The sequence below is a fragment of the Schistocerca cancellata genome, chromosome 5 (genome assembly GCF_023864275.1).
Source record: "Schistocerca cancellata isolate TAMUIC-IGC-003103 chromosome 5, iqSchCanc2.1, whole genome shotgun sequence".
NCBI classification, from domain to species: Eukaryota; Metazoa; Arthropoda; class Insecta; order Orthoptera; family Acrididae; genus Schistocerca; species Schistocerca cancellata.
The window spans coordinates 136,762,130-136,785,089 of NC_064630.1; the positions used below are offsets into that span (position 1 = coordinate 136,762,130).

The 22,960-nt window shown below is 42.1% G+C and overlaps 1 protein-coding gene across 1 annotated transcript in view; it reads left to right on the forward strand.

Annotated features, from left to right (window-relative positions):
- Window positions 1-22,960, forward strand: part of LOC126188011 (BTB/POZ domain-containing protein KCTD3) — a 245,802-nt gene that overhangs the window by 66,716 nt on the left and 156,126 nt on the right. The window contains exons 5-6 of the mRNA XM_049929427.1: window positions 1,348-1,541; window positions 20,602-20,805. Of these exons, the coding sequence (XP_049785384.1) occupies window positions 1,348-1,541; window positions 20,602-20,805 (398 nt within the window). The remainder of the gene's footprint in view (window positions 1-1,347; window positions 1,542-20,601; window positions 20,806-22,960) is intronic.

The following is a 22,960-nucleotide window of genomic DNA, read 5'->3' on the forward strand; positions in this document are numbered from 1 at the left end:
AACCACTTAAATGTGAATTGCAGAGTAATCATGTAGATGTAGATGTAGAAGAGGACTTCCCTCCCCTCCCACCCCCCACCCTACCCCCACCCCTCACTCCCTATTGCATCTTTGGTAGTTACCTCATGACAGCCCATATCTTCACAGTGTGTGTCCTGCTGGCTGATCTGAGACAAGCCATCAACCTGTCTACCTACCTACTCCAGATACTGGTGGAGGATGGATAGCAGATAACAGATTCATATGTTTCCTGAAGGAAAGCAGATTTTGTAGCAATATTTATTGCACCTTAATGTTCGTTGTCAGGGGTGGATGTTGGGAGTGTAGTTCTCACAGTGGTGTATGCTCCGAGTAGCCTTAAGCCCCTTTCTCCCTCTGCACTGGTATGCATAAATTTTTGTTTACATATTTTATTTATCTAACTGTTGAAGCTAATTAGCTCCATAATCTGTACAGTCATCATTTTCTCACTCCATTTTAGTCATACTGATTATGATGAACGTTCTTGATGTATCCTTCAGTGTTGTTGGAATGAGACAGGAGCGAAGGGTGCCCTTCGTACCACAGATACCTGGCATGGTGAGCACCAGCAGCAGCCAATTACTCTTCTGCATCGGTATCCATTTCAACCAGGATGACAGGGTCACAGACTGTGGAGCTAACCATTCTCATTTCCTCATTTCATATCAATTTATTTGGATTTCCAGTGAAACAAGGTGCTTGCGACCAAGATGTTTGGTCTCTTTAAACCCATAATTTTTGTCCATTGCCCCAGAGTTGCAAATAACTTCCAAGTTGCAAATAATTTCCAAGTTGCAAATAACGTCCAAGTTGCAACTAACTTCCTGCAAAATCTGTGCTTTTCTGTCTACTTTTTTTTCTGCCGCTTTTTCTTTTTTTGTTAGTTGGGGAAAAAACCTGATGCCAGATGCTTACGTTTCTTCTGTCATCTACATCTGACTGTCAGCTTGCATAAGGAGCATGTATTTATTTTAATCAGTCATTTCCTGCAGATGTGAATTATAATTTATTTATCTCTGATATTTCACATTTTTTACCTTGTGTGTCTGGTAACTGTTACCCACAAAGTTGACTTATCCAATAGCAGATTTTTACCGTGAGTGACTAACTGAATGCCTTCTGTGTAAATTTGAAAAACAGTTGTTTTTATTTGCTCAAAACTGTGTCAGTTAGAGTAAATGTGTATTGATTTAAATAAATATCTCAAGTAAATTAAATGTATTTCAGATATGTTTAACATAAATCTTCTCCTACAGATTTACTCAGAATTTTTAGTTTCTCTGTTATTTTTAGCATTTAAAAGATAATAACTTTCCATTTCTTCAGGTTGAAGGACTCAAGTGGGTGGCAGCATGCTTTTACCAGCCCTCATATTGAGAGTTGTATTGAACGCATAGCCATTAATGCAAAAATGAATCAGAGTGGTAGTGGTGAATCTTCTTCAAAAATGGTAGCTATTTCCTATGGCAGCCAAGTTCGTCTTTGGGGAGTCTCGGAAGATGGAACTAGAACTAACATTGGTAAGTTGCATGTCACCCAGATACTTCTTGTTTATTAATGCAAATAAATGCTGTGCTCCATTCTAGCAGCTCTGTCGAATTAGGCACTGCCACTTTACAATTCTGACATTTATGTCTTATATAAAGGTAAAGAGAAAAAATACACACGCATTAATTTAATTATGTGGAAGATAATCAGTAGACTGAATATAAATGACAGACTTTTCCATTTGATGGACTAACATTTTCATTTATGTACAGTGAAGTTCATTTAGTTACTGTAAAGGAGACCCGTATGGGATACTGGTGTAACCCATTTGTTGAGTCCTGTTCAAGTGTTTGGGATCCACACCAGGTCAAATTAAAGGAAGACATTGAAAAAATTCAGAGGCATGATGCTAGATTTACCACCAATATGTTCAGCCAACATGCAAGTATTACAGAGATGCTTCGGGAGCTCAGATGGAGTCACTGGAGGGAAGTAGACATTGTTTTCGAGGAGCACTATTGAGAAAATTTACAGAACCAGCATTTGATGCTGTTTGCAAAACAATTCTACTGCTGCTAACATATAATTTGTATAAGGACCAGGAAGATAAGGTTAGAGAGATTAGAGCTCATAGAGAGGCATATAGACATTTTTTTTCCCCTCGCTTTTTTTGCAAGTGGAGCAGAAAAGGAGTTGACTAGTAGTGGTGCAAGGTACCCTCCACCATGCAACATACAATCGCTTGTGGAGTATGTCTGTAGATGCACTTTCACAGGTGTAGTAAAATGTACACGGAGGTGACAAAAGTCATGGGATACATCCTAATATTATGTCAGATCTCCTTTTGCCCTCAGTGCAGTATAGCAGCTCGATTTGGCACGGATTCAACAAGTCGTTGAAAGTCACCTGCAGAAATATTGGGCCACGCTACCTCTATAGCGATCCATAATTGTGGAAGTGTTGCCGGTGCAGGATTTTGTGCACGAACTGACCTCTTGATTATGTCCCATAAATGTTTGTTGGTATTCATGTCAGATGATCTGGGTGGCCAAATCATTCATTCAAACTGTCCAGAATATTCTTCAAACCAGTCATGAATAATTGTGGCCCGGTGACATGGCACATTGTCATCCATAAAAATTTTATTGTTATTTGGGAACATGATGTTCGTGAACGGCTGCAAATCATCTCCCAAGTAGCCCAGCATCCAAAATTCATTCCATGTAACACAGCCCACACCATTATGAGCCACCACCAGCTTGCACATTGCCCTGTTCAGAATTTGGCTCTATGGCCTCATGCGGTCTGCACTGCACTTGAATGCTACCGTGAGCTCTTACCAATCGAATCAGGTCTCATATGACCAGACCACAGTTTTGCAGTTGTCTAGGGTTCAACTGAAATGGTCACAAGCCCAGGAGAGGCAGTGCAGTGAAGTCGTGCTGTAAACAAAGACACTTACGTCAATCATCTGGTACTGTAGCCCATGAAATCCCAATTTTTCCACACCATCCTAATGGATATGCTCGCCAAACATTCCACATTTATTTCTGTGATTATTTGATGCAGTGTTGCTTGTCTGTTAGCACTGACAGCTCTACACAAATGCCGATGCTCTCGGTCATTAAGTGAAGGCCGTTGGCCACTGCGTTGTCTGTGGTGGGAGGTTATGCCTGGGATGTGATATTCTCGGTGCATTCTTGACACTGTGGATTGTGGAACACTGAATTCCCTTACAATTTCCAAAGTAGAATGTCCCATGCGTTTAGCTCCAACTATCATTCCATGTTTAAAGTCTGTTAATTCCCATCGAGTGGCCATAATATTGTTGGAAGCGTTTTCACCTGAGTACAGTTGACAGCTCTGCCAATACACTGTCCTTTTGTACCTTGTGTATGCAATACTACCACCATCCGTATACACGTATATCGCTATCCCATGACTTTTATTAATTCAGTGTATGTTTTGTTTTAAAAGTCATTCTTTACATACTTACTTACTTAGTTACTTATTTATTAGTTACCTATCCAGTGGTCACGGGCTCTGTAGAGCATGCACTGCATCTACAATCAGTCTCCAGTGTATTATTTCTGTTGCTGTTTTCGCTCAATTGACTACATTCAGAGCTTCTGCATCTTTCTTTACATTGTCTTCCCATCTGTTTTATGATCTACAAAGGGTTCTTTTGTTGTAATGTGGGCAATGAAAGTTTGCATAGTTAGTTGGGTCTCTGGCATATGGGTTATGTGACCTTTTGATTGGATTTGTCTACTCTTTTGATATTGTAAAATGTTGGGCTGGTTAATAATCTTATTTATTTAGTTATTCTTGCTTGGTCCTCAAGTAACTCTGTCTCTTGCCAGGCCCCAGATTCTTCTCATCATCTCTCTTTCAAATGTTAGAAGTTTTTGCGTCTTCCTTTTAGTTAGTTTACAGCTTTCTGAACTGTACATTAGCATTGTAGATCTCGATTTTTGCAGACTTCAGTTTATCTATTAGGACATATAGACACCTGTACAACTAAAGGTATTTTATTACAATGATTATACCAACTTCCCAGTACTTGTACTGTCAAGAGACTTGAACTTGTCCATATTTAGTTCTGCACACTTGCTGATGTTCGGTTTTTTTTGTTTATTGATGAATAGTTGTGCTTTACATGCTTCTGTAGCGAGCTTTTTATACATCTCTTCAAGATCTTGTTGACTCTTGCCCACTAACACCATGTCGTCTGCATAAGCAAAAAATGGATACTGCCACCTTCCATTCACAGCCCATTACACCCTCCAACTTTGCTCTTTATGACTCTTTCCAGGGTGAGGTTAAATAGTACGGATGATGGTGCATCTCTTTGTCTTAATCACGTTCTTATGGGGGAAGGTTGTGAATATGCCCCTCCAGTTCTGTCTGACCCACACATATTGTAGTCATTTTAGGGTATTGTAGAGGCTATCACGATGAATACTGTCATAAGTTCTTTGAAAATCTATGAACATGAAATCTTGGACTTCTCTATCTCTTTCTCAATATTTCTCAAGAATTTGCCTAAGAGCAAACATATTGTCAGTAGTTGAATAGTTTGTAAGGAATCCAGTCTGATATTTTCACATGATATTTTCTGCAAATGGTTTCAGATTTTCTAAAATAATTGTAGAAAGGAATTTGTGTGTCATGTTAAGTAAACTGATTCCTTGGGAGTTAGAGCAATTCATCTTCTGTCCTTTCTTCTATACTAGACAAATGACTGCTCTCTTCCAAATGTCCAATAATGCCTTGGTCTTCCAAATGAGCTAAAAGACATTGCACAGCTTTATCTGTAGTCCGCTTCCTCCGTACTTCAACATTTCTGCTTAGACTATATCCTCTCCTGGCACTTTATTTCTTTTCATCTTCCGTGTGGCTTTCACTATGTCCTCCACCACAATGTCAATCTCTGTCTCATTTCTTTCTTATCCGTTTTCACTGAAACATAACACTGAGTTAGGGCTGTTGAATAGGTAGCTGAAATATTGTTTCCATCGCTCTAAGACTGATTCAGTATCCATAATCTTGTTTCCATTTTTGTTATTGACTCACAACTTTATGCACTGAACCCATTTCTTGTCGTATCATATGTTCAAAGACTCTCCTACTGTCCAGGTTTTAGCAATTCAGTTCCACATTTTGAAGAATTTTTGTTAGGTATTTTTTCTTTTTTCACTTCTCATTACTCTTGATGTTTCTGTGTGCACTTCTGGGTATGTTTCCATCAGTATTTTATTATCTGCATCCTGTAGCCACAACTCGTGCTTTCTTCCTTAACTACATCTTCACATTTCTCTTTAAACCATCTTATTTTTCCCTGTTTTTCTTTTCTTTCTACCCAGCACTTTACTCGCAGCATCTGTTATGGCTGTCTTCACAGTGTGGCACACTTTCTGTGTGTCTTCTTCGTCATCTGCATTTCAGAATTGTTATTTATTTCTACCTCAAATTCTTTACATTTTTCCTCACTTTTTACTTTTACCATGTCAAACCTGAACTGTTGTATGTCTAGTTTTGCCTGTCCCTAGAGATGGCCAGTCCCATACTCCATTCCTCGGGGGGGCTATGACATGTATTGATCTAGTTGGTTGACTGTTTTTCCATCCAGTGAGTACTATCTTTCTAAATAAATTTTCTTATGTGAGAATGCTGCTGAGCTGATAACCAAATTCTGTGATTAGGTTTATGGACTTGAGGAAGCATGTAGAAGGTAGGTGTGCGGGGATTGGTAGGGGTGAGCAGAGATGGACTCCGGGGAGAGGTTCTGAGATGGGCCTAAGGCAGGCTCATCCAGAGTGTGCACCTGGGGCACCAGTGCCCGCAGTCGTTTGCGGCCAGCGTCCCGGGCGAATTCGTATGTTGTCGCAGTGGCCGAGCCGTGTCGCTCAGCTGGCCGTGCGGACCGCCCGCCGCACCTCGCCATGCCCCTGTACATGCCAGCAGCAGTCAAAAGTGACACAAAGCTGTTAGGCAACGGACGTAAAGCTACAGTGGATCGAGATGGATGGTCAACAGCAGCAGACAAAAAGAAAGAAGAGTGGCGCGTCCACACTATGGAAACCTGAGTGGGAAATTAATTTCCTTTGTACTGCTTCGAAAATCGTGCCAAATGTTTAGTATGTCATCGGAACCTCATGTATTTAAAAAAGTACTTAATTGAACAGCACTTTAATACCTGTCACAAAGGTCAGTTCGAAAATTTGTTGCAAGAAGAATGCCAGTCAAAGCTTGAAGAACTGAAAGAAAATTTCAAGCAGCTGTACAGTGAAGTAATTGTTTCCAATCGTATGACTCTTTATAATCTATAAAGGTGATAGATAAAACTATATTTTATAATCTGATATGTCACTTAGCAATGTGCCAGTTATCGAATATCAGATTGTCAGCAACAAGGAACATTTCTTTTCAGTTAATTTTTATATTTGGGTTGCATTAAATCGTGTCACACAGACATAAGAAAAAGTTTCAGGTGCGTTACTTTTTGCCACTTTCCGAAAAGCCGTCACAAACGCTCTCTCGGGCAGCAAAATGTCATTAAGAGTCATTCTTTGTTTTTGTATATTTGTGTGTTTATGGATGGGAAAACACATGTTGTAGTTTGATCTATGTTTTAAATTAATTAAAATGCAGATATTCCAATAGATAAAAATTTATTTTGCGACCACATTTCGCCGTCCTGGATAGCGTCTAAGGCCGCTTTTCGGAGGAACTCGGGGAAAACGCTCCTAAAACCAATCTCTTTTTGTTAGCTTTTTAATTTGACTTTCAATGGATGAAACAATTACAATGAAATGAACACCCATAGCTGCTTACAGGTGTTGACATATGTCAACGGGGACAGATGAAAATGTGTGCCCCGACCGGAACTCGAACCTGGGATCTCCTGCTTACAAGGCAGACGCTCTATCCATCTGAGCCCCCAAGGATACAGAGGATAGCGCGACTGCAGGGATTTATCTCTGGCATGCCTCCCGCGAAACCCACATTCTCAACATATTGTCCCGCACTACATTCGTAGTGGCCCCGCCCATTACACTCATTACTCGCAGTGCATTGCCGATTCCCGTAAGAGTTCGGGCACTGTTTGTGCATTCTCACAGAAGAAGAAGATGGTCAAGTGGCCGGTGAGCCTTAACTCACCGGTGGGCCTTAACTTCTTTCGTTTTGTTAGTGGCAACCCCGCGACCATTCCTGTCATGGTTACAACATTTTGACGAAGAGGTAAACGGTAGTAGTTGTTAGCATGGAGGCTAAGTTGGTCTGTCTTCTGGAACAATAACAGCAGCAGCTCATGCAGCAGCAACAGCTCCAGTTAGACATCTTACAAAAGTCGATGTGGTTGCTAATGGACAAAGTCAATGCCCCGGACGCATTACCACAACAGTTTCCGAGTCCTTGGGTGTCCAATGCTTTCTCACGTTCATCGTCATTCCTACCATTTAATGACACTTAAGAAGGCTGGGAAACATACTTACATTGGCTGAAATAACATTTCACAGGTTTTCAAGTCATGGATGACCCGTTGCAGCAGTCATTATTTATGTCTTGGGCCTCTCCAGACACATTCTTTCTTCTCTGCAAGTTGGCACCCTTTTCCGATCTTGTGGCTCTCTTGTTCCAGGAGATAGCCTTTTGCTTACAAATTATTATTCAGAGCACTACCAGTGATCGCCTTTCAGCTGGAGTTCCACCAGTGCCATAAACAGCCTGGTGAATCATGTCATTCCTAGGTCATGGACTTGCAGGGTCTCAGCCGTCGATGTGATTTTACATGCCCCTTGGTTGTGGTGGCTGTGTTGGCATGCGGCATTGAGGCAGTCCTCGCACATCGGAATACCGATGCCTCAGAACAGCCCATTGCTTAAGCATCTAAGAACAGCCCATTGCTTATGCATCTAAGACGTTAACCCCAGTACAACGGAACTACTCCCAGATTGAAAAGGAGACCCTGGGGATTGTGTTCACTGTCCAAAAATTTCACATCTATCTCTTTGGTGCAAAGTTCACCCTCCTGATGAACCATAAACCCTTGTTTATGCTTTTTGGACCCCACTCTCGCCTTGCAGAGAGGGTGGCTCAATGTCTCCAGCACTGGACGTTATTTTTACAGTATTACACTTACACCATCTGGTATAAGCCCACTGTCCACCATGCTAACGCGGAAGCTTTGTCACATCTCCCAGCAGCTCCCAATCGTGCGTTTGACCAACAGGAGGTCCTCTGCTTTCACATTTGATTCTGCCCACCGGGCGGCACTGAACAGTCTGCCTCTTATGGCTGCTCACATTGCCATGGCTACACGCCGAGACCCTATCTTGGGGCAGGTTCTCCGCTACATGGCCCAATGGCCCACGGTTGGCCCTCCTACATTACTCAGGGAGTTGGTTGCTCCTCTCCTCCCAAGTGTGTCAACTGCTCTGGGGATCACCCTGTGTGGAGTAGGGAATGCAGAGTTTTCCTTGAGGAACGGAAGATCCAGGAACTAAAAACTACAAAACGCATCCCGTATGGTGAGGCGAAGAAAATCTACAAGTCCATGCAGCCGCCCACATTCGCTGCTTCCTTTTCTTCCGTTCTCAAACAACCAGTCTTGAAAAACGATGCTGCTACACAAACGGAGGTTGCTACTGTTAGCACTAGCACCTGCGCTTGTCAATGTACGTGTGCTGCTGCCGTTCCTGTGAAGCCTGCTGCCCCCCCCCCCCCCTCCCCCCCGGCCTTCTGACCGGGCCATGGTAGCTGACATCGTGGAACTTCCTGCCCCTTCCCGGGTCCAGTCTTGTGCACTGCCCAGTGCTGCTACACCCCCTACTGCTTCTGAGGTTTTGGCTCCAATGCCACCTCAGGCCAGAACATATCGAAGCCAAAGACAAAGGTGAAGACTCGCCCACTAAAGGAGACTGCAGTTATACAGTCTCCTGATGTGGATGTCATTCTCTCTGACGTCTCTCTTGACTCCTCTTCTGAGGCGATGGAGGTAGATGTCAGACTGGGGCAATCATCTCGCCCCAAAACTGAGCCTCCACCTGTTGTGGGCTCTCCTCCCCGACAGAAAGTGAGGATGAAGGTACTGCCACCCTGTTAGATGGCTCCAATTATACAGTGGAACATGAATGGATTCCGGGCACATGTGGAGGAACTGAACCTCCTAGCACGGCAACGACCCCTGTGCTTGCGTTTACAGGAAACACATTTAAAACCATCTGATGCTCCTATACTAAGGGGCTATACGTCATACCGCAAAGATGACCTGACTGGAGAAAGGGCCAAAGGCGGAGTCGCTGTGTTTGTCAATAATGACCACCACTCCTCTGCTCTCCCCCTGGATACTGACCTGCAAGCAGTTGCAGTTGAAATTCATTCACCTCGGAGGCTTACCGTTTGCTCCCTTTATTTACCCCCTCTGGATGCAATGACCTTAGACGCTCTTGCAGATCTTGTCAACCAACTCCCCCGCCTATTTCTCCTCCTGGGAGACTTCAATGCCCATCATGTCCTGTGGGGCTCCACTTCTCTTTGCGCTCGAGGTCGAATTTTGGAGAGCCTCCTAACATCTCAAGTGTTGTGCATCCTCAACACAGGTACTCCGACTCATTTCTCTACTGCTACAGGGTCATTCTCAGCCATTGACCTATCTTTCTGCTCTCCAACCCTCACCGACTCTGTTTACTGGGAGGTCATTGACGACCTTCATTCCAGCAATCACTTCCCTATCCGCATTCATCTCCTGGATGGTGTATTGCTGGAGCAGCGGCCACCATCGTGGATGATTGGCAGGGCTAACTGGCCACTGTTCACTCGGTTGGCTGTCTTTGACCGCCACAATAACGTGCAGGAATGGGTGGATCACATCACGCTTGTGGTCCATCATGCTGCTGACCTGTCCATACCACAGTCTTCTGGCACTCTTAAGCGGCGCCTTGTGCCTTGGTGGACAGAAGAATGCCGTTCAGCCATCCGGGACAGGCGTGCTGCTCTTCGCCGATTTAAATGCTGCCCAATAGTGGTCAATCTTACCGCCTTTCGAATCGCGAGAGCCAGGGCACGCCGTGTCATTAAAGAGAGCAAGAAAAGGTCATGGCAGGAGTTCCTGGACTCCATCAGCCGTTCCACTTGTTCCACAAGAGTGTGGGAAGCCATCCGGAGGATTTCCGGTAAACATAGCCGTTTACCAATAGCTGCTGTCCTGAAACAGGGATGCCTCCAAACGACACCCAGAGCCATTGCTCAGACGCTGGCAGAACATTTTGCACAAAGTACTGCCACTGCAAATCAGGATCCAGCGTTTTGTCGCTACCGTGCGACTGTCGAAAGAGCGACCTTGGACTTTCGGTCGAACAGTTCTGAGGCCTACAATTCCCCTTTCTCCATGTGGGAACTTGAATCGGCACTTACTGAGACTTCTGACACTGCACCAGGTTACGGCCGCATCCGGTACTCCATGCTTCGACATCTGCCAGCGGCGTCAAAGGAAATCCTCCTCGAATGTTTTAATCTCATATGGCAGACAGGAATGTTCCCCACCTCGTGGAGGGAGGCAATCCTCATCCCTCTCCTCAAACCAGGAAAGGACCGCACATGTCCCGGTAGTTATTGTAGTATCGCCTTGACAAGCTGTGTCAGAAAGACCCTGGAACGGATGGTTAACTGGCGTCTGGTCTGGCTGTTAGAGACCAGACAGCTCCTTAGCCGCTTTCAGTGTGGATTCCGAAAATTTCGGTCCACGGTCGACAACCTGACCCTCCTAGAGGCGGCTATTCAGCAGGCTTTTCTCCGTCAGCATCACTGTATCGGTATCTTCTTTGATATCAGTAAGGCATATGATACTACTTGGAGACACTGTATTCTTGCACAAATGCATCAATGGGGCTTTCGTGGCCGCCTCCCCATTTTCATTCGGTCTTTCCTGTCTCAGCGGTTTTTTCGGACCCGAGTTGGTAACACACTGTCTGATCGCTTTGAGCAAGAGAACGGTGTCCCCCAGGGCAGTGTTTTAAGCGTTACCCTCTTTGCCATAGCCATCAACAGTATAACGTCTACAGTGAGGAGTCCAGTAGAGTGCTCCTTATTTGTGGACGACTTTGCTGTTTTCTGTTCCTCCTCCAGTGTTGCAACAGTGAGCCGTCAGCTGCAGCTAACAGTGCGGCGGTTAGAGGAGTGGGCTGCAAAGACGGGTTTTCGGTTTTCTGCCGATAAGTGTGTTTGTGTTCATTTTAATCGTTCTCGTCGTGTTTTTACTTTGCCTGCCTTGCATATGGGGGATACTGTCCTACATTTTAGAGACACAGTGCGGTTTCTGGGCCTAATTTTTGACTCCAGGTTGTCATGGCTGCCACACCTACGTGACTTGAAAGCCAGAACGCGGAAGGCACTGAACATCCTCAAGTGCCTCTGGAGGTAAAATAGTCCCCCATTCGGATCTCTGGGCAGGGACTAGTCAGGAGAACATCCTTATCAGGAGAAACAAAAGTGGAATTCTACAGATCAGTTCGTGGAATGTCAGATCCGTTAATCAGACAGATAGGTTAGAAAATTTAAATAGGGAAATGGATAGGTTAAAGTTAGATTTATTGGGAATTAGTGAAGTTCAGTGGCAGGAGGAAAAAGACTTCTGGTCAGGTGAATACAGAGTTATAAATACAAAATTAAATAGGTGTAATGCAGGATTAGGTTTAATAAGGAATAAAAAAAATAGGGGTGCAAGTAAGCTACTGTGAACAGCATAGTGAATGCATTATTGTAGCCAAGATAGACACGAAGCCCACGCCTACCACAGTAGCACTAGTTCATATGCCAACTAGCTCTGATGATGATGAAGAGATTGAAGAAATGGATGACTAGATTCAGATAGTGAAGGGAGACAAAAATTTAATAGTCATTGGGGAATGGAATTTGATTGTAGGAAAAGGAAGAGAAGGAAAAGAAGTAGGTGAATATGGAATGTGGGTAAGGAATGAAAGAGGAAGCCACCTGTAGAATTTTGCACAGGGCATAATTTAATCAAAGCTAACACTTGGTTTAAGAAGGTGTGGCAGGGGGCGAAAGGCATTCTGGAGGGCTGAACGGAAGGCCTCTCCAGTTTGTCTGACGAACCGGTTTCAGGCTCTGTCTTGATCTTCGGCCAGAGATGGCTGCTTGTCCTGTTCCAGAGGTTGCCCCTCAGTCTGCAAGATCCGGGCGGTCGCAGAGGGTGGGCTTACTGGTAGTTGGGAGCTCCAACGTCAGGCGCGTAATGGGTCCCCTTAGGGATATGGCAGCAAGAGAGGGGAAGAAAACCAGTGTGCGCTCCGTGTGCATACCAGAGGGAGTCATTCCAGATGTGGAAACGGTCCTTCCGGATGCCATGAAGGGTACAGGGTGCACCCATCTGCAGGTGGTCGCTCATGTCGGCACCAATGATGTGTGTCGCTATGGATCTGAGGAAATCCTCTCTGGCTTCCGGCGGCTATCTGATTTGGTGAAGACTGCCAGTCTCGCTAGCGGGATGAAAGCAGAGCTCACCATCTGCAGCATCGTTGACAGGACTGACTGCGGACCTTTGGTACAGAGCCGAGTGGAGGGTCTGAATCAGAGGCTGAGACGGTTCTGCAACCGTGTGGGCTGCAGATTCCTCGACTTGCGCCATAGGGTGGTGGGGTTTCAGGTTCCACTGGATAGGTCAGGAGTCCACTACATGCAGCAAGCGGCTACACGGGTAGCAGGGGTTGTGTGGCGTGGACTGGGCGGTTTTTTAGGTTAGATGGCCTTGGGCAAGTACAGAAAGGGCAACAGCCTCAAAGGGTGCGGGGCAAAGTCAGGACATGCGGGGACCAAGCAGCAATCGGTATTGTAATTGTAAACTGTCGAAGCTGCATTGGTAAAGTATTGGAACTTCAAGCGCTGATAGAAAGCACCGAAGCTGAAATCGTTATAGGTACAGAAAGCTGCCTGAAGCCAGAGATAAATTCAGCTGAAATTTTTACAAAGGCACAGACGGCGTTTAGAATGGATAGATTGCATGCAACCGGTGGTGGCGTGTTTGTCGCTGTTAGTAGTAGTTTATCCTGTAGTGAAGTAGAAGTGGATAGTTCCTGTGAATTATTATGGGTGGAGGTTACACTTAACAACCGAGCTAGGTTAATAATTGGCTCCTTTTACCGACCTCCCGACTCAGCAGCATTAGTGGCAGAACAACTGAGAGAAAATTTGGAATACATTTCACATACATTTTCTCAGCATGTTATAGTCTTAGGTGGAGATTTCAATTTACCAGATATAGACTGGGACACTCAGATGTTTAGGACGGGTGGTAGGGACAGAGCATCGAGTGACATTGTACTGAGTGCACTATCCGAAAATTACCTCGAGCAATTAAACAGAGAACTGACTCATGGAGATAACATCTTGGACCTACTGATAACAAACAGACCTGAACTTTTCGACTCTGTAAGTGCAGAACAGGGAATCAGTGATCATAAGGCCGTTGCAGCATCCCTGAATATGGAAGTTAATAGGAATATAAAAAAAAAGGGAGGAAGGTTTATCTGTTTAGCAAGAGTAATAGAAGGCAGATTTCAGTCTACCTAACAGATCAAAATGAAAATTTCTGTTCCGACACTGACATTGTTGAGTGTTTATGGAAAAAGTTTAAGGCAATCGTAAAATGCGTTTTAGACAGGTACATGCTTAGTAAAACTGTGAGGGATGAGAAAAACCCACCGTGGTTCAACAACAAAGTTAGGAAACTACTGCGAAAGCAAAGAGAGCTTCACTCCAAGTTTAAACGCAGCCAAAACCTCTCCGACAAACAGAAGCTAAACGATGTCAAAGTTAGCGAAAGGAGGGCTATGTGTGAAGCGTTCAGTGAATTCGAAAGTAAAATTCTATGTACCGACTTGACAGAAAATCCTAGGAAGTTTTGGTCTTACGTTAAATCAGTAAGTGGCTCGAAACAGCATATCCAGACACTCCGGATGATGATGGCATTGAAACAGAGGATGACACGCGTAAAGCTGAAATACTAAACACCTTTTTCCAAAACTGTTTCACAGAGGAAGACCGCACTGCAGTTCCTTCTCTAAATCCTCACACAAACGAAAAAATGGCTGACATCGAAATAAGTGTCCAAGGAGTAGAAAAGCAACTGGAATCACTCAACAGAGGAATGTCCACTGGACCTGACGGGATACCAATTCGATTCTACACAGAGTACGCGAAAGAACTTGCCCCACTTCTAACAGCCGTGTACCGCAAATCTCTAGAGGAAAGTAAGGTTCCAAATGATTGGAAAAGAGCACAGGTAGTCTCAGTCTTCAAGAAGGGTCGTCAAGCAGATGCGCAAAACTATAGACCTATATCTTTGACGTCGATCTGTTGTAGAATTTTAGAACATGTTTTTTGCTCGAGTATCATGTCGTTTTTGGAAACCCAAAATCTACTCTGTAGGAATCAATATGGATTCCGGAAACAGCGATCGTGTGAGACCCAACTCGCTTTATTTGTTCATGAGACCCAGAAAATATTAGATACAGGCTCCCAGGTAGATGCTATTTTCCTTGACTTCCGGAAGGCGTTCGATACAGTTCCGCACTGTCGCCTGATAAACAAAGTAAGAGCCTATGGAATATCAGACCAGCTGTGTGGCTGGATTGAAGAGTTTTTAGCAGACAGAACACAGCATGTTGTTAACAATGGAGAGACATCTACAGACGTTAAAGTAACCTCTGGCATGCCACAGGGGAGTGTTATGGGACCATTGCTTTTCACAATATATATAAATGACCTAGTAGATAGTGTCGGAAGTTCCATGCGACTTTTCGCGGATGATGCTGTAGTATACAGAGAAGTTGCAGCATTAGAAAATTGTAGCGAAATGCAGGAAGATATGCAGCGGATAGGCACTTGGTGTAGGGAGTGGCAACTGACCCTTAACGTAGAAAAATGTATTTAAGTAATGTAATTAAGTAGATTACTCCTACTACCTTTCTGTGCAACTTTCATTGAGCGAATGGTTGTGTATGATTGTCAAGTATGGAGCTAATGCATCAGCATGCTGTGAAAGGAACCTAATTGGTATACAGTTTGGACCAGACGACTTTCTTTTATTAAGTGATTTAAGTTGCTTCACTACTCTGAGGATATGTACTTCTATGTTACTCATGTTGGCAGCTGTTCTTGATTAGAATTCTGGAATATTTACTTTGTCTTCTTTTGTGAAGGCGTTTCAGAAGGCTGCGTTTAATAACTCTGCTTTGTTAGCACTGTCTTCGATAGTATCTCCATTGCTATCGTACAGAAAATTCATTGATTGTTTCTTGCCGCTAACATACTTCACATATGACCAGAATCTCTTTGGATTTTCTGCCAAGTTTTGAGACAAAGTTTCGTTGTGGAAACTGTTATAAGTATTTTGCTTTTAAGTCCGCACTAAATTTCAAGCTTATGTAAAAATCGCCAATCTTGGGGATTTTGATTCTGTTTAAATTTGGCATGTTTGTTTCGTTGTTTTGGCAACAGTGTTCTGACCCATTTTGTGTACCAAGGAGGATCAGCTCCATCGTTTGTTAATTTATTTGGTATAAATCTCTGAATTGCTGTCAATATTATTTCTCTGAATTCAAGCCACATCTGGTCTACACTTATATCATTAATTTGGAAGGAGTGGAGATTGTCTCTCAGGAAGGTATCAAGTGAATTTTTATAGATATATTTTTCGTTTATTTTTGGAAGATTTGTGGGTTACAATATTCAGTCTCGCTATAACAACCCTGTGTTCACTAGTCCCTGTATCTGTTTTGATGCTCGTTGTTAACTCAGGATTATTTGTTACTAAGAGGTCAAGTGTGTTTTCACGACCGTTTTCTATTCCCATGGGCTCATGAACTAACTGCCTGAAATAATTTTCAGAGAGTGCGTTTAGCACAATTTTGGATAATGTTTTATGCACACCTCCTGAATTAAACATGTATTTTTGCCAACACATCGAGGATAAATTAAAGACACCACCAACTACAATTGTATGAGTCTGGTACGTGTTTGAAATTAAACTCAAGTTTTCTTTGAACCTTTCAGCAACTGTATCATCAGAATTGAGAGGTCGGTAAAAGGATCCAGTTATTATTTTATTCCAGTTGCCTACAATGACCTCTGCTCATACTAACTCACAGGAATTATCTACTTCAATTTCGCAACAAGATAAGCTACTTCTAACAGCAAAAAATATGTGACCGCCAACCGTGTTTAGCCTCCTTTCGGAACACTGTTAGGTTCTTCGCAAAAATTTCAGCTGAGCTTATCTCCGGCTTTAGGCAGCTTTCAGTGCCTATAATGATTTGAGCATAAGTGCTTTCTATTAGCACTTGGAGCTCTGGTACTTTCCCAACACAGCTACGACATTTTACAGCTGTTACACTGATGGTTCCTGTATCTACGTTCTTCCTGTGTTGTATACTTGGAAGATGCCTGGAGACAATGGAAGCTTTCAGATAGATTATATAATGGTAAGACAGAGATTTAGGAAGCAGGTTTTAAATTGTAAGATATTTCCAGGGGCAGATGTGGACTCTGACCACAATCTACTGGTCATGAACTGTAGATTAAAACTGAAGAAACTGTAAAAAGGTGGGAATTTAAGGAGATGGGACCTGAATAAACTGAAAGAACCAGAGACGTTTCAGAGAGAGCTTTAGGGAATGATTAACAAGGACAGGGGAAAGAAATATGGTAGAAGAAGAATGGGTAGCTCTGAGAGATGAAATAGTGAAGGCAGCAGTTGGTAAAAAGATGAGGGCTAGTAGAAATCCTTGGGCAACAGAAGAGATATTGAAATTAATTGATAAAGGAGAAAATATAAAAATGCCATAAATGAAGTAGGCAAAATGGAATACAAACGTCTCAAAAATGAGATCAACAGGAAGTGCAAAGTGGCTAAGCAGGGATGGCTACAGGACAAATGTAGGGATGTAGAGGCATATATCACTAGTAGTAAGTTAGATACAGCCTACAGGAAAATTAAAGAGACCTTTGGAGAAAAGAGAACCACCTATATGAATATTAAGAGCTCAGATGGAAAACGAGTTCTAAGCAAAGAAGGGAAATCAGAAAGGTGGAAGGAGTATATAGAGGGTCTATATGAGGGCGATGTGCTTGAGGGCAATATTATGGAAATGGAAGAGCACATAGATGAAGATGAAATGGGAGATGTGATATTGCGTGAAGAGCTTGACAGAACACTGAACAAACTAAGTCAAAACAAGGCCCCGGGAGTAGACAATATTCCATTAGAATTACTGATAGCCTTGGGATAGCCAGCCATGACAAAACTCTACCATCTGGTGAGCAAGATGAATGAGACAGGCAAAGTACCCTCAGACTTCAAGAAGAAAGTAATAATTCAAATCCCAAAGAAAGCAGGTGTCGACAGGTGTGAAAATTACCGAACTATCAGTTTTAATAAATCGTGGCTGCAAAATACTAAAATAAAATCTTTACAGACGAATGAAAAAGTGGTAGAAACCGACCATGGGGGAGATCCGTTTGGATTCCATAGGAATGTTGAAACACGTGAGGCAATATTGACCTTACAGCTTACCTTAGAAGGTAGGTTAGGAAAGACAAAACTACATTTATAGTATTTGTCGACTTAAGGAAATCTTTTGACAGTGTTGACTGGATTACTCTCTTTCAAATTCTGAAGGTTGCAGGAGTAAAATACAGCAAGTGAAAGGCTATTTACAATTTGTACAGAAACTGGATGGCAGTTATAACACTCGAGGGGCACGAAAGAGAAGCAGTGGTTGAGATAGGAGTAAGACAGGGTTGTAGCCTACCCCAATATTATTCAATATGTACATTGAGCAAGCAGCAAAGGAAACAAGAAAAATTTGGAGTAGGAATTAAAATCCAGGGAGAAGAAGTAAAAACCTTGTCAGAGACAGCAAAGGACCTGGAAGAGCAGTTGAATGGGATGGACAGTGTCTTGAAAGGAGGATATAAGATGAACATCAACAAAAGCAAAACGAGGATAATGGAATGTAGTTGAATTAAATCGGGTGATGCTCTGGGAATTAGATTAGGAAATGAGACACTAAAGGTAGTAGATGAGTTTTGCTCTTTGGGAAGCAAAATAAGTGATAATGGCAGAAATACAGGGGATATAAAATGTAGACTGGAAATGGCAAGGAAAGCGTTTCTGAAGAAGAGAAATTTTTTAAAATCGAATGTAGATTTGTGTGTCAGGAAGTCTTTTCTGGAAGAGCATATCCATGTCTGGAAGTGAAACATGGACAATAAAGAGTTAAGACAAGAACAAATAAATTTTTCATAATGTGGTTCTACAGAAGAATGCTGAAGATTAGATGGGTAGATCACCTAACTAATGAGGAGGTACTGAATAGAATTGGGGAGAAGGGGAATTTGTGGCACAACTTGACAAGAAGAAGGGATCAGTTGCTGGGACATGTTCTCAGGCATAAATGACTTGAGTTGTGAATAAGACCATCTCTCTCTCTCTCTCTCTCTCACTCTCTCTTTAAGTGTTCATTCCTTATTTCTTCACCACAAGAATTATTAATGTGTATTTTTTATTATGCTTCTGAAATGTTTTTACCATTTAGGTATCAAAGCAGTCTGCTTGAAAATTAGTATGTGGATAACTATCAGTCATTTAAAATACAGTAAGTTTTATGTATTTCTTGCCAAATTTAGTCCTTGGAGAACAACATCCAAAGTCACTGAATCAGGTTGTATCAGAATAATTTTAGAATTTTGCCCCTCCCTGGAAAAAAAATCTGTGGATGCCCATGCTGTGTGATATGGTATTTGGAGAAAGTTTTCATTTTTTGTAGAAACTGTAATGAAAATGTGGGGTTCTGTTCAGTTGAACTTTCCAGTACAACCTGCTTCAGTCTCCATTGTCACCTCTGGTATGTAGTCAAAATCTTACTCTCACTGGTATGATCTCTTGAATAGGTCCAAAGTGCCTTTTTGATAATCCGATTATCAGGTGTTACTAACTGAGAATGTGACAGAATTTAAAACTTAGTAAATGGATCTTTCTTTAACCATACCAGATGAGGAAAGTTGCTACTCACCATATATCAGAGATGCTGAGTCGCGATAGGCACAATAAAAAGATTCACATACTCATAGCTTTCGGCCATTAAGCCTTCATCAGCAGTAGACACACACACACACACACACATACACACACAAACACAACTTGCACACATGTCTGCAGTCTCATAGAGCTGAAACTACACTGCGAGAAGCAGCACCAGGGCATGATGGGAGTGGTGACTGGGTGAGGGTAAGGAGGAGGATGTGGGGGAGGGGGAGGGATAGTATGGTAGGAGTGGCGGACAGTGAAGTGTTGCAGTTTAGATGGAGGGCAGGAGAGAAGGTGCGTATTTTCATTCACTTATAATGTATAGTATTACATTTTGGGGTAACTGTTCCTATTCTGAAAGAGTATTTGTGGCTCAGAGATGGGTGGTTCGGACAATAAGTTGGGTAAGTTTGTGAATCTCCTATCAGTCCTTGTTCATTAGTCTGGGTCTCTCTCTCTCTCTCTTTATATATACATTCTTTAATGTCATTTCTTGTTAACAATATCAGCTTATTCCCAAGAATTAGCAGGAATCACTAAGTTAATACTAGGCAGAAATCCAGTCTGCATTTGGATCACACTTCCATGACTTGAGGATAATGAGGATAAAATCAGAGATATTAGAGCCCACACAGAAGCATACCAACAATCTTTCATTCCACGAACAATACGAGACTGGAATAAAAGGGAGAACCTGTAGAGGTACTCAAGGTACCCCCTGCCACACACCGTCAGGTGGCTTGCAGAGTATGGATGTAGATATAGATGTAGAAAGGCATGCAGTATTCTGCTGCAACAATTTTCAATAAGGTACCACAAGAATTCAAAAATCTCAGCAGTAATCCATGAGCTTGAAGTGTAAACTGAAGGGTTTTCTTTTATTCTGTTGAGGAGTTCCTCGAAAAATTAAGCAAACTCCTTCTTACATTGTTGATTCCATTTCTATAAACTTACAGCTTGTTGTCTTTTTAGGATTTGTAAACATTTTGTTTGATCTATTATTACTTTTCTGTTGTAATTTCACGTACTGACACGTTCCATGACCTTGGAGATTTGCTCCTCAATTTGGTCCTAGACATGTAAAATAAAAAATAGAATAAACCACCAGGAAAAAATATCACCATCACTACATCTCATTCTGTATTTGTTTCTCTTGATAATTGCTTTCTTAATCCAGACAAAACCCCAACTGTTGCTATCTCAAGACAAACATAAACCAACAACTGCTGCCTTCTGTTCTCTACTATTTATCTTTCTCCACCATCAATTTATCAATCAGGAGTATATAGGTATCACACCACAGTTGACTTAGTATTCCATTTCAAGAAATAGTATCAAAAATATACAGAATGGCACCATAAAATTTCATTAGTTACAATATAAAATATGAGAGATGATACTAGAAACATAAATTCATCAGATTTTTTGATGCCTATACTATCTTACTGTTCATTACACGTATGCTGTGGTGCATTTGTTTGCAGGTACATTCAACCTACATGTAAGAGTTGAGTATTTGTTCTTCATTGGAAGTCAGTTGGTAGCACTTTCACCAACAGGAAAAATTGGTGTGTGGCATGCAATGACACAGCACTGGCAGATTCAGGATGTAGTGCCAATATCGTCCTTTGATACTGCTGGATCATTTCTGCTGCTGGGGTGCAACAATGGTTCTATCTATTACATAGGTAAGTATCAAATGCCATCTGAAATATTAGTTGTAACTTAGACATTGAATGAGACTTATTCTACTTGAATTTATGCAGCAATGAAATGGTAGCAGGTAGAGGTAAGTGTAGCTTTAGTGCAAGAATTAGTTAGTTACATTGGATCTAGTTAGATCTGATGTTAGTAGCAGTGGCAGTAGATACATTTTAAATAGTTATAGGCATGTACCACTTAATATGTTAGACTTAATACAATATTTCTATATAAAAAACCTTATGTACCATGTTAAAAGTGTAATACCATAAAATGCTTGAGATCATTGTGCAAGCTCCATCCCTAACAATGAGCACAGTGATTTGTTGTGCTGTTTGCCATTAACTTTTGTTATTTCAGTTTCAGTAGCAAATAAGAAAGTATCCTTGCAGGCAGCCACTGGATAAAGGTCTCCTCTTTCCTCTTGTGTGCCCCTTGCAATATAATCTTCAGCTTTACCGGTACACATCCATGTTGCTTCTTCGTGTCTTCTCATGCCATCTATGCACCTTTTATAAGGTTGCTATCTTGCTTGTTTGTTACCTCTTAATTTTCAAGAAAACACTTGCTTGTTCCACATACCATCCAATCGCCTGGCTATGTATCACACTCACCTCCATTTCATTACGCTCATAATTATGACTTCCATTCCAGTTAATCTAATAATAATAATAATAATAAAATCTAATGATCCTGAGTTCGGGGGGGGGGGGGGGGGGGAGGACCATCACATCCATCACATGGTTTTTGGTCCAGCAGGCCATTGAAGAATAGGAGTATCATATAGGGGATATTTTCAGTCGAAGAGCATGGATGTTCAGCATCGAGATGATTGCTGATGTATGAGTGTAAGCTAGGTAGGACATCATGTTGCAAAATTAATCATCATTGCCTTCCTGCTCATGTAACATGTGCTACTTTTGAAACATGATTAGGCTCACAATATCGGTAACAGTCCTCTTCAGAAAGATAATTATTCCATAGACTTTTAAAAATAACATTGTTTAAATTACATTGTTCCTGTGTCACATGAAAATTATCTGATAAATATGTAGTAACAAATCTCTGCTGAACTATCACAATATGATTAATTTTTGTTTAGAAAACACAGACGACAGGACATATCAAAAGAATAAAGCATAAATATATCAGCACACAGTATATTGACTTTAAAACCATAGTTCATTGAGGAATACAAATGTACTTTGCTCTGAGTTGACATTTGTTATTGTTCGTGATGGTGTGAGGCACATATGGTGGAAACAATGTGTTAGTCCCCTTAAAGTGTACAACTGGAACTACACATTTGCTGCTGTTAAGGCTGTGTTCTCTTGATTAGTGAAACACTTGCTTCTAGACAGCAGTAGTACTCTGAGGTGACAGAAGTTATGAGATAATTCCTAATATCATGTTGGACCTCCCTTATCCAGCTAGTGCAACAACTCAGTGTAGCATGGACTCAACAATTGTCAGGAGTCCTGTGCAGAAATGTTTAGTCATGCTGCCTCTATAGCCATCCATAATTGTGAAAGTGTTGCTGGTGCAGGATTTTGTGTACGAACTGATTTCTTGACTATGTCCCATAAACATTTAATGGGTCACCATATAATTCACTCGAATTATCCAGAATATTCTTCAGACAAATCACAAACAAGTGTGACTCAGTGACATAGCACATTGTCATCCATGAAAATTCCATCATTGCTCAGGAACACAAAGTGCCTGAATGGCTGCAAATGGTCTTCACATAGCTTAATATAACCATTTTCAGTCAATTATTAGGCCGGTTGGATCAGAGGACTCGGTCCATTCCATTCTATGTAAACACAACCCACACCATTATGGAGCCACCACGGGATTGCACAGTGTCTTGGGTCCATGGCTTCGTGGGGTCTGTGCCACACTTGAACTCGACCATCAGCTCTTACCGAGTGACATTGGGACTCACTTGAGTAGGTCAGAGTTTTCCAGTCATTTAGGGTCCAGTCGATATGGTCACGAGCCTAGGAGAGGGGCTGCAGGTGATGTCATACTGTTAGCAATGGCACTAGCTTACTATCATCTGCTGCAATAGCCTGTTATTGCCATATTCCACCACTCTGTCCTAGCAGATATATTCATCGTGTGCCCCACATTAATTTA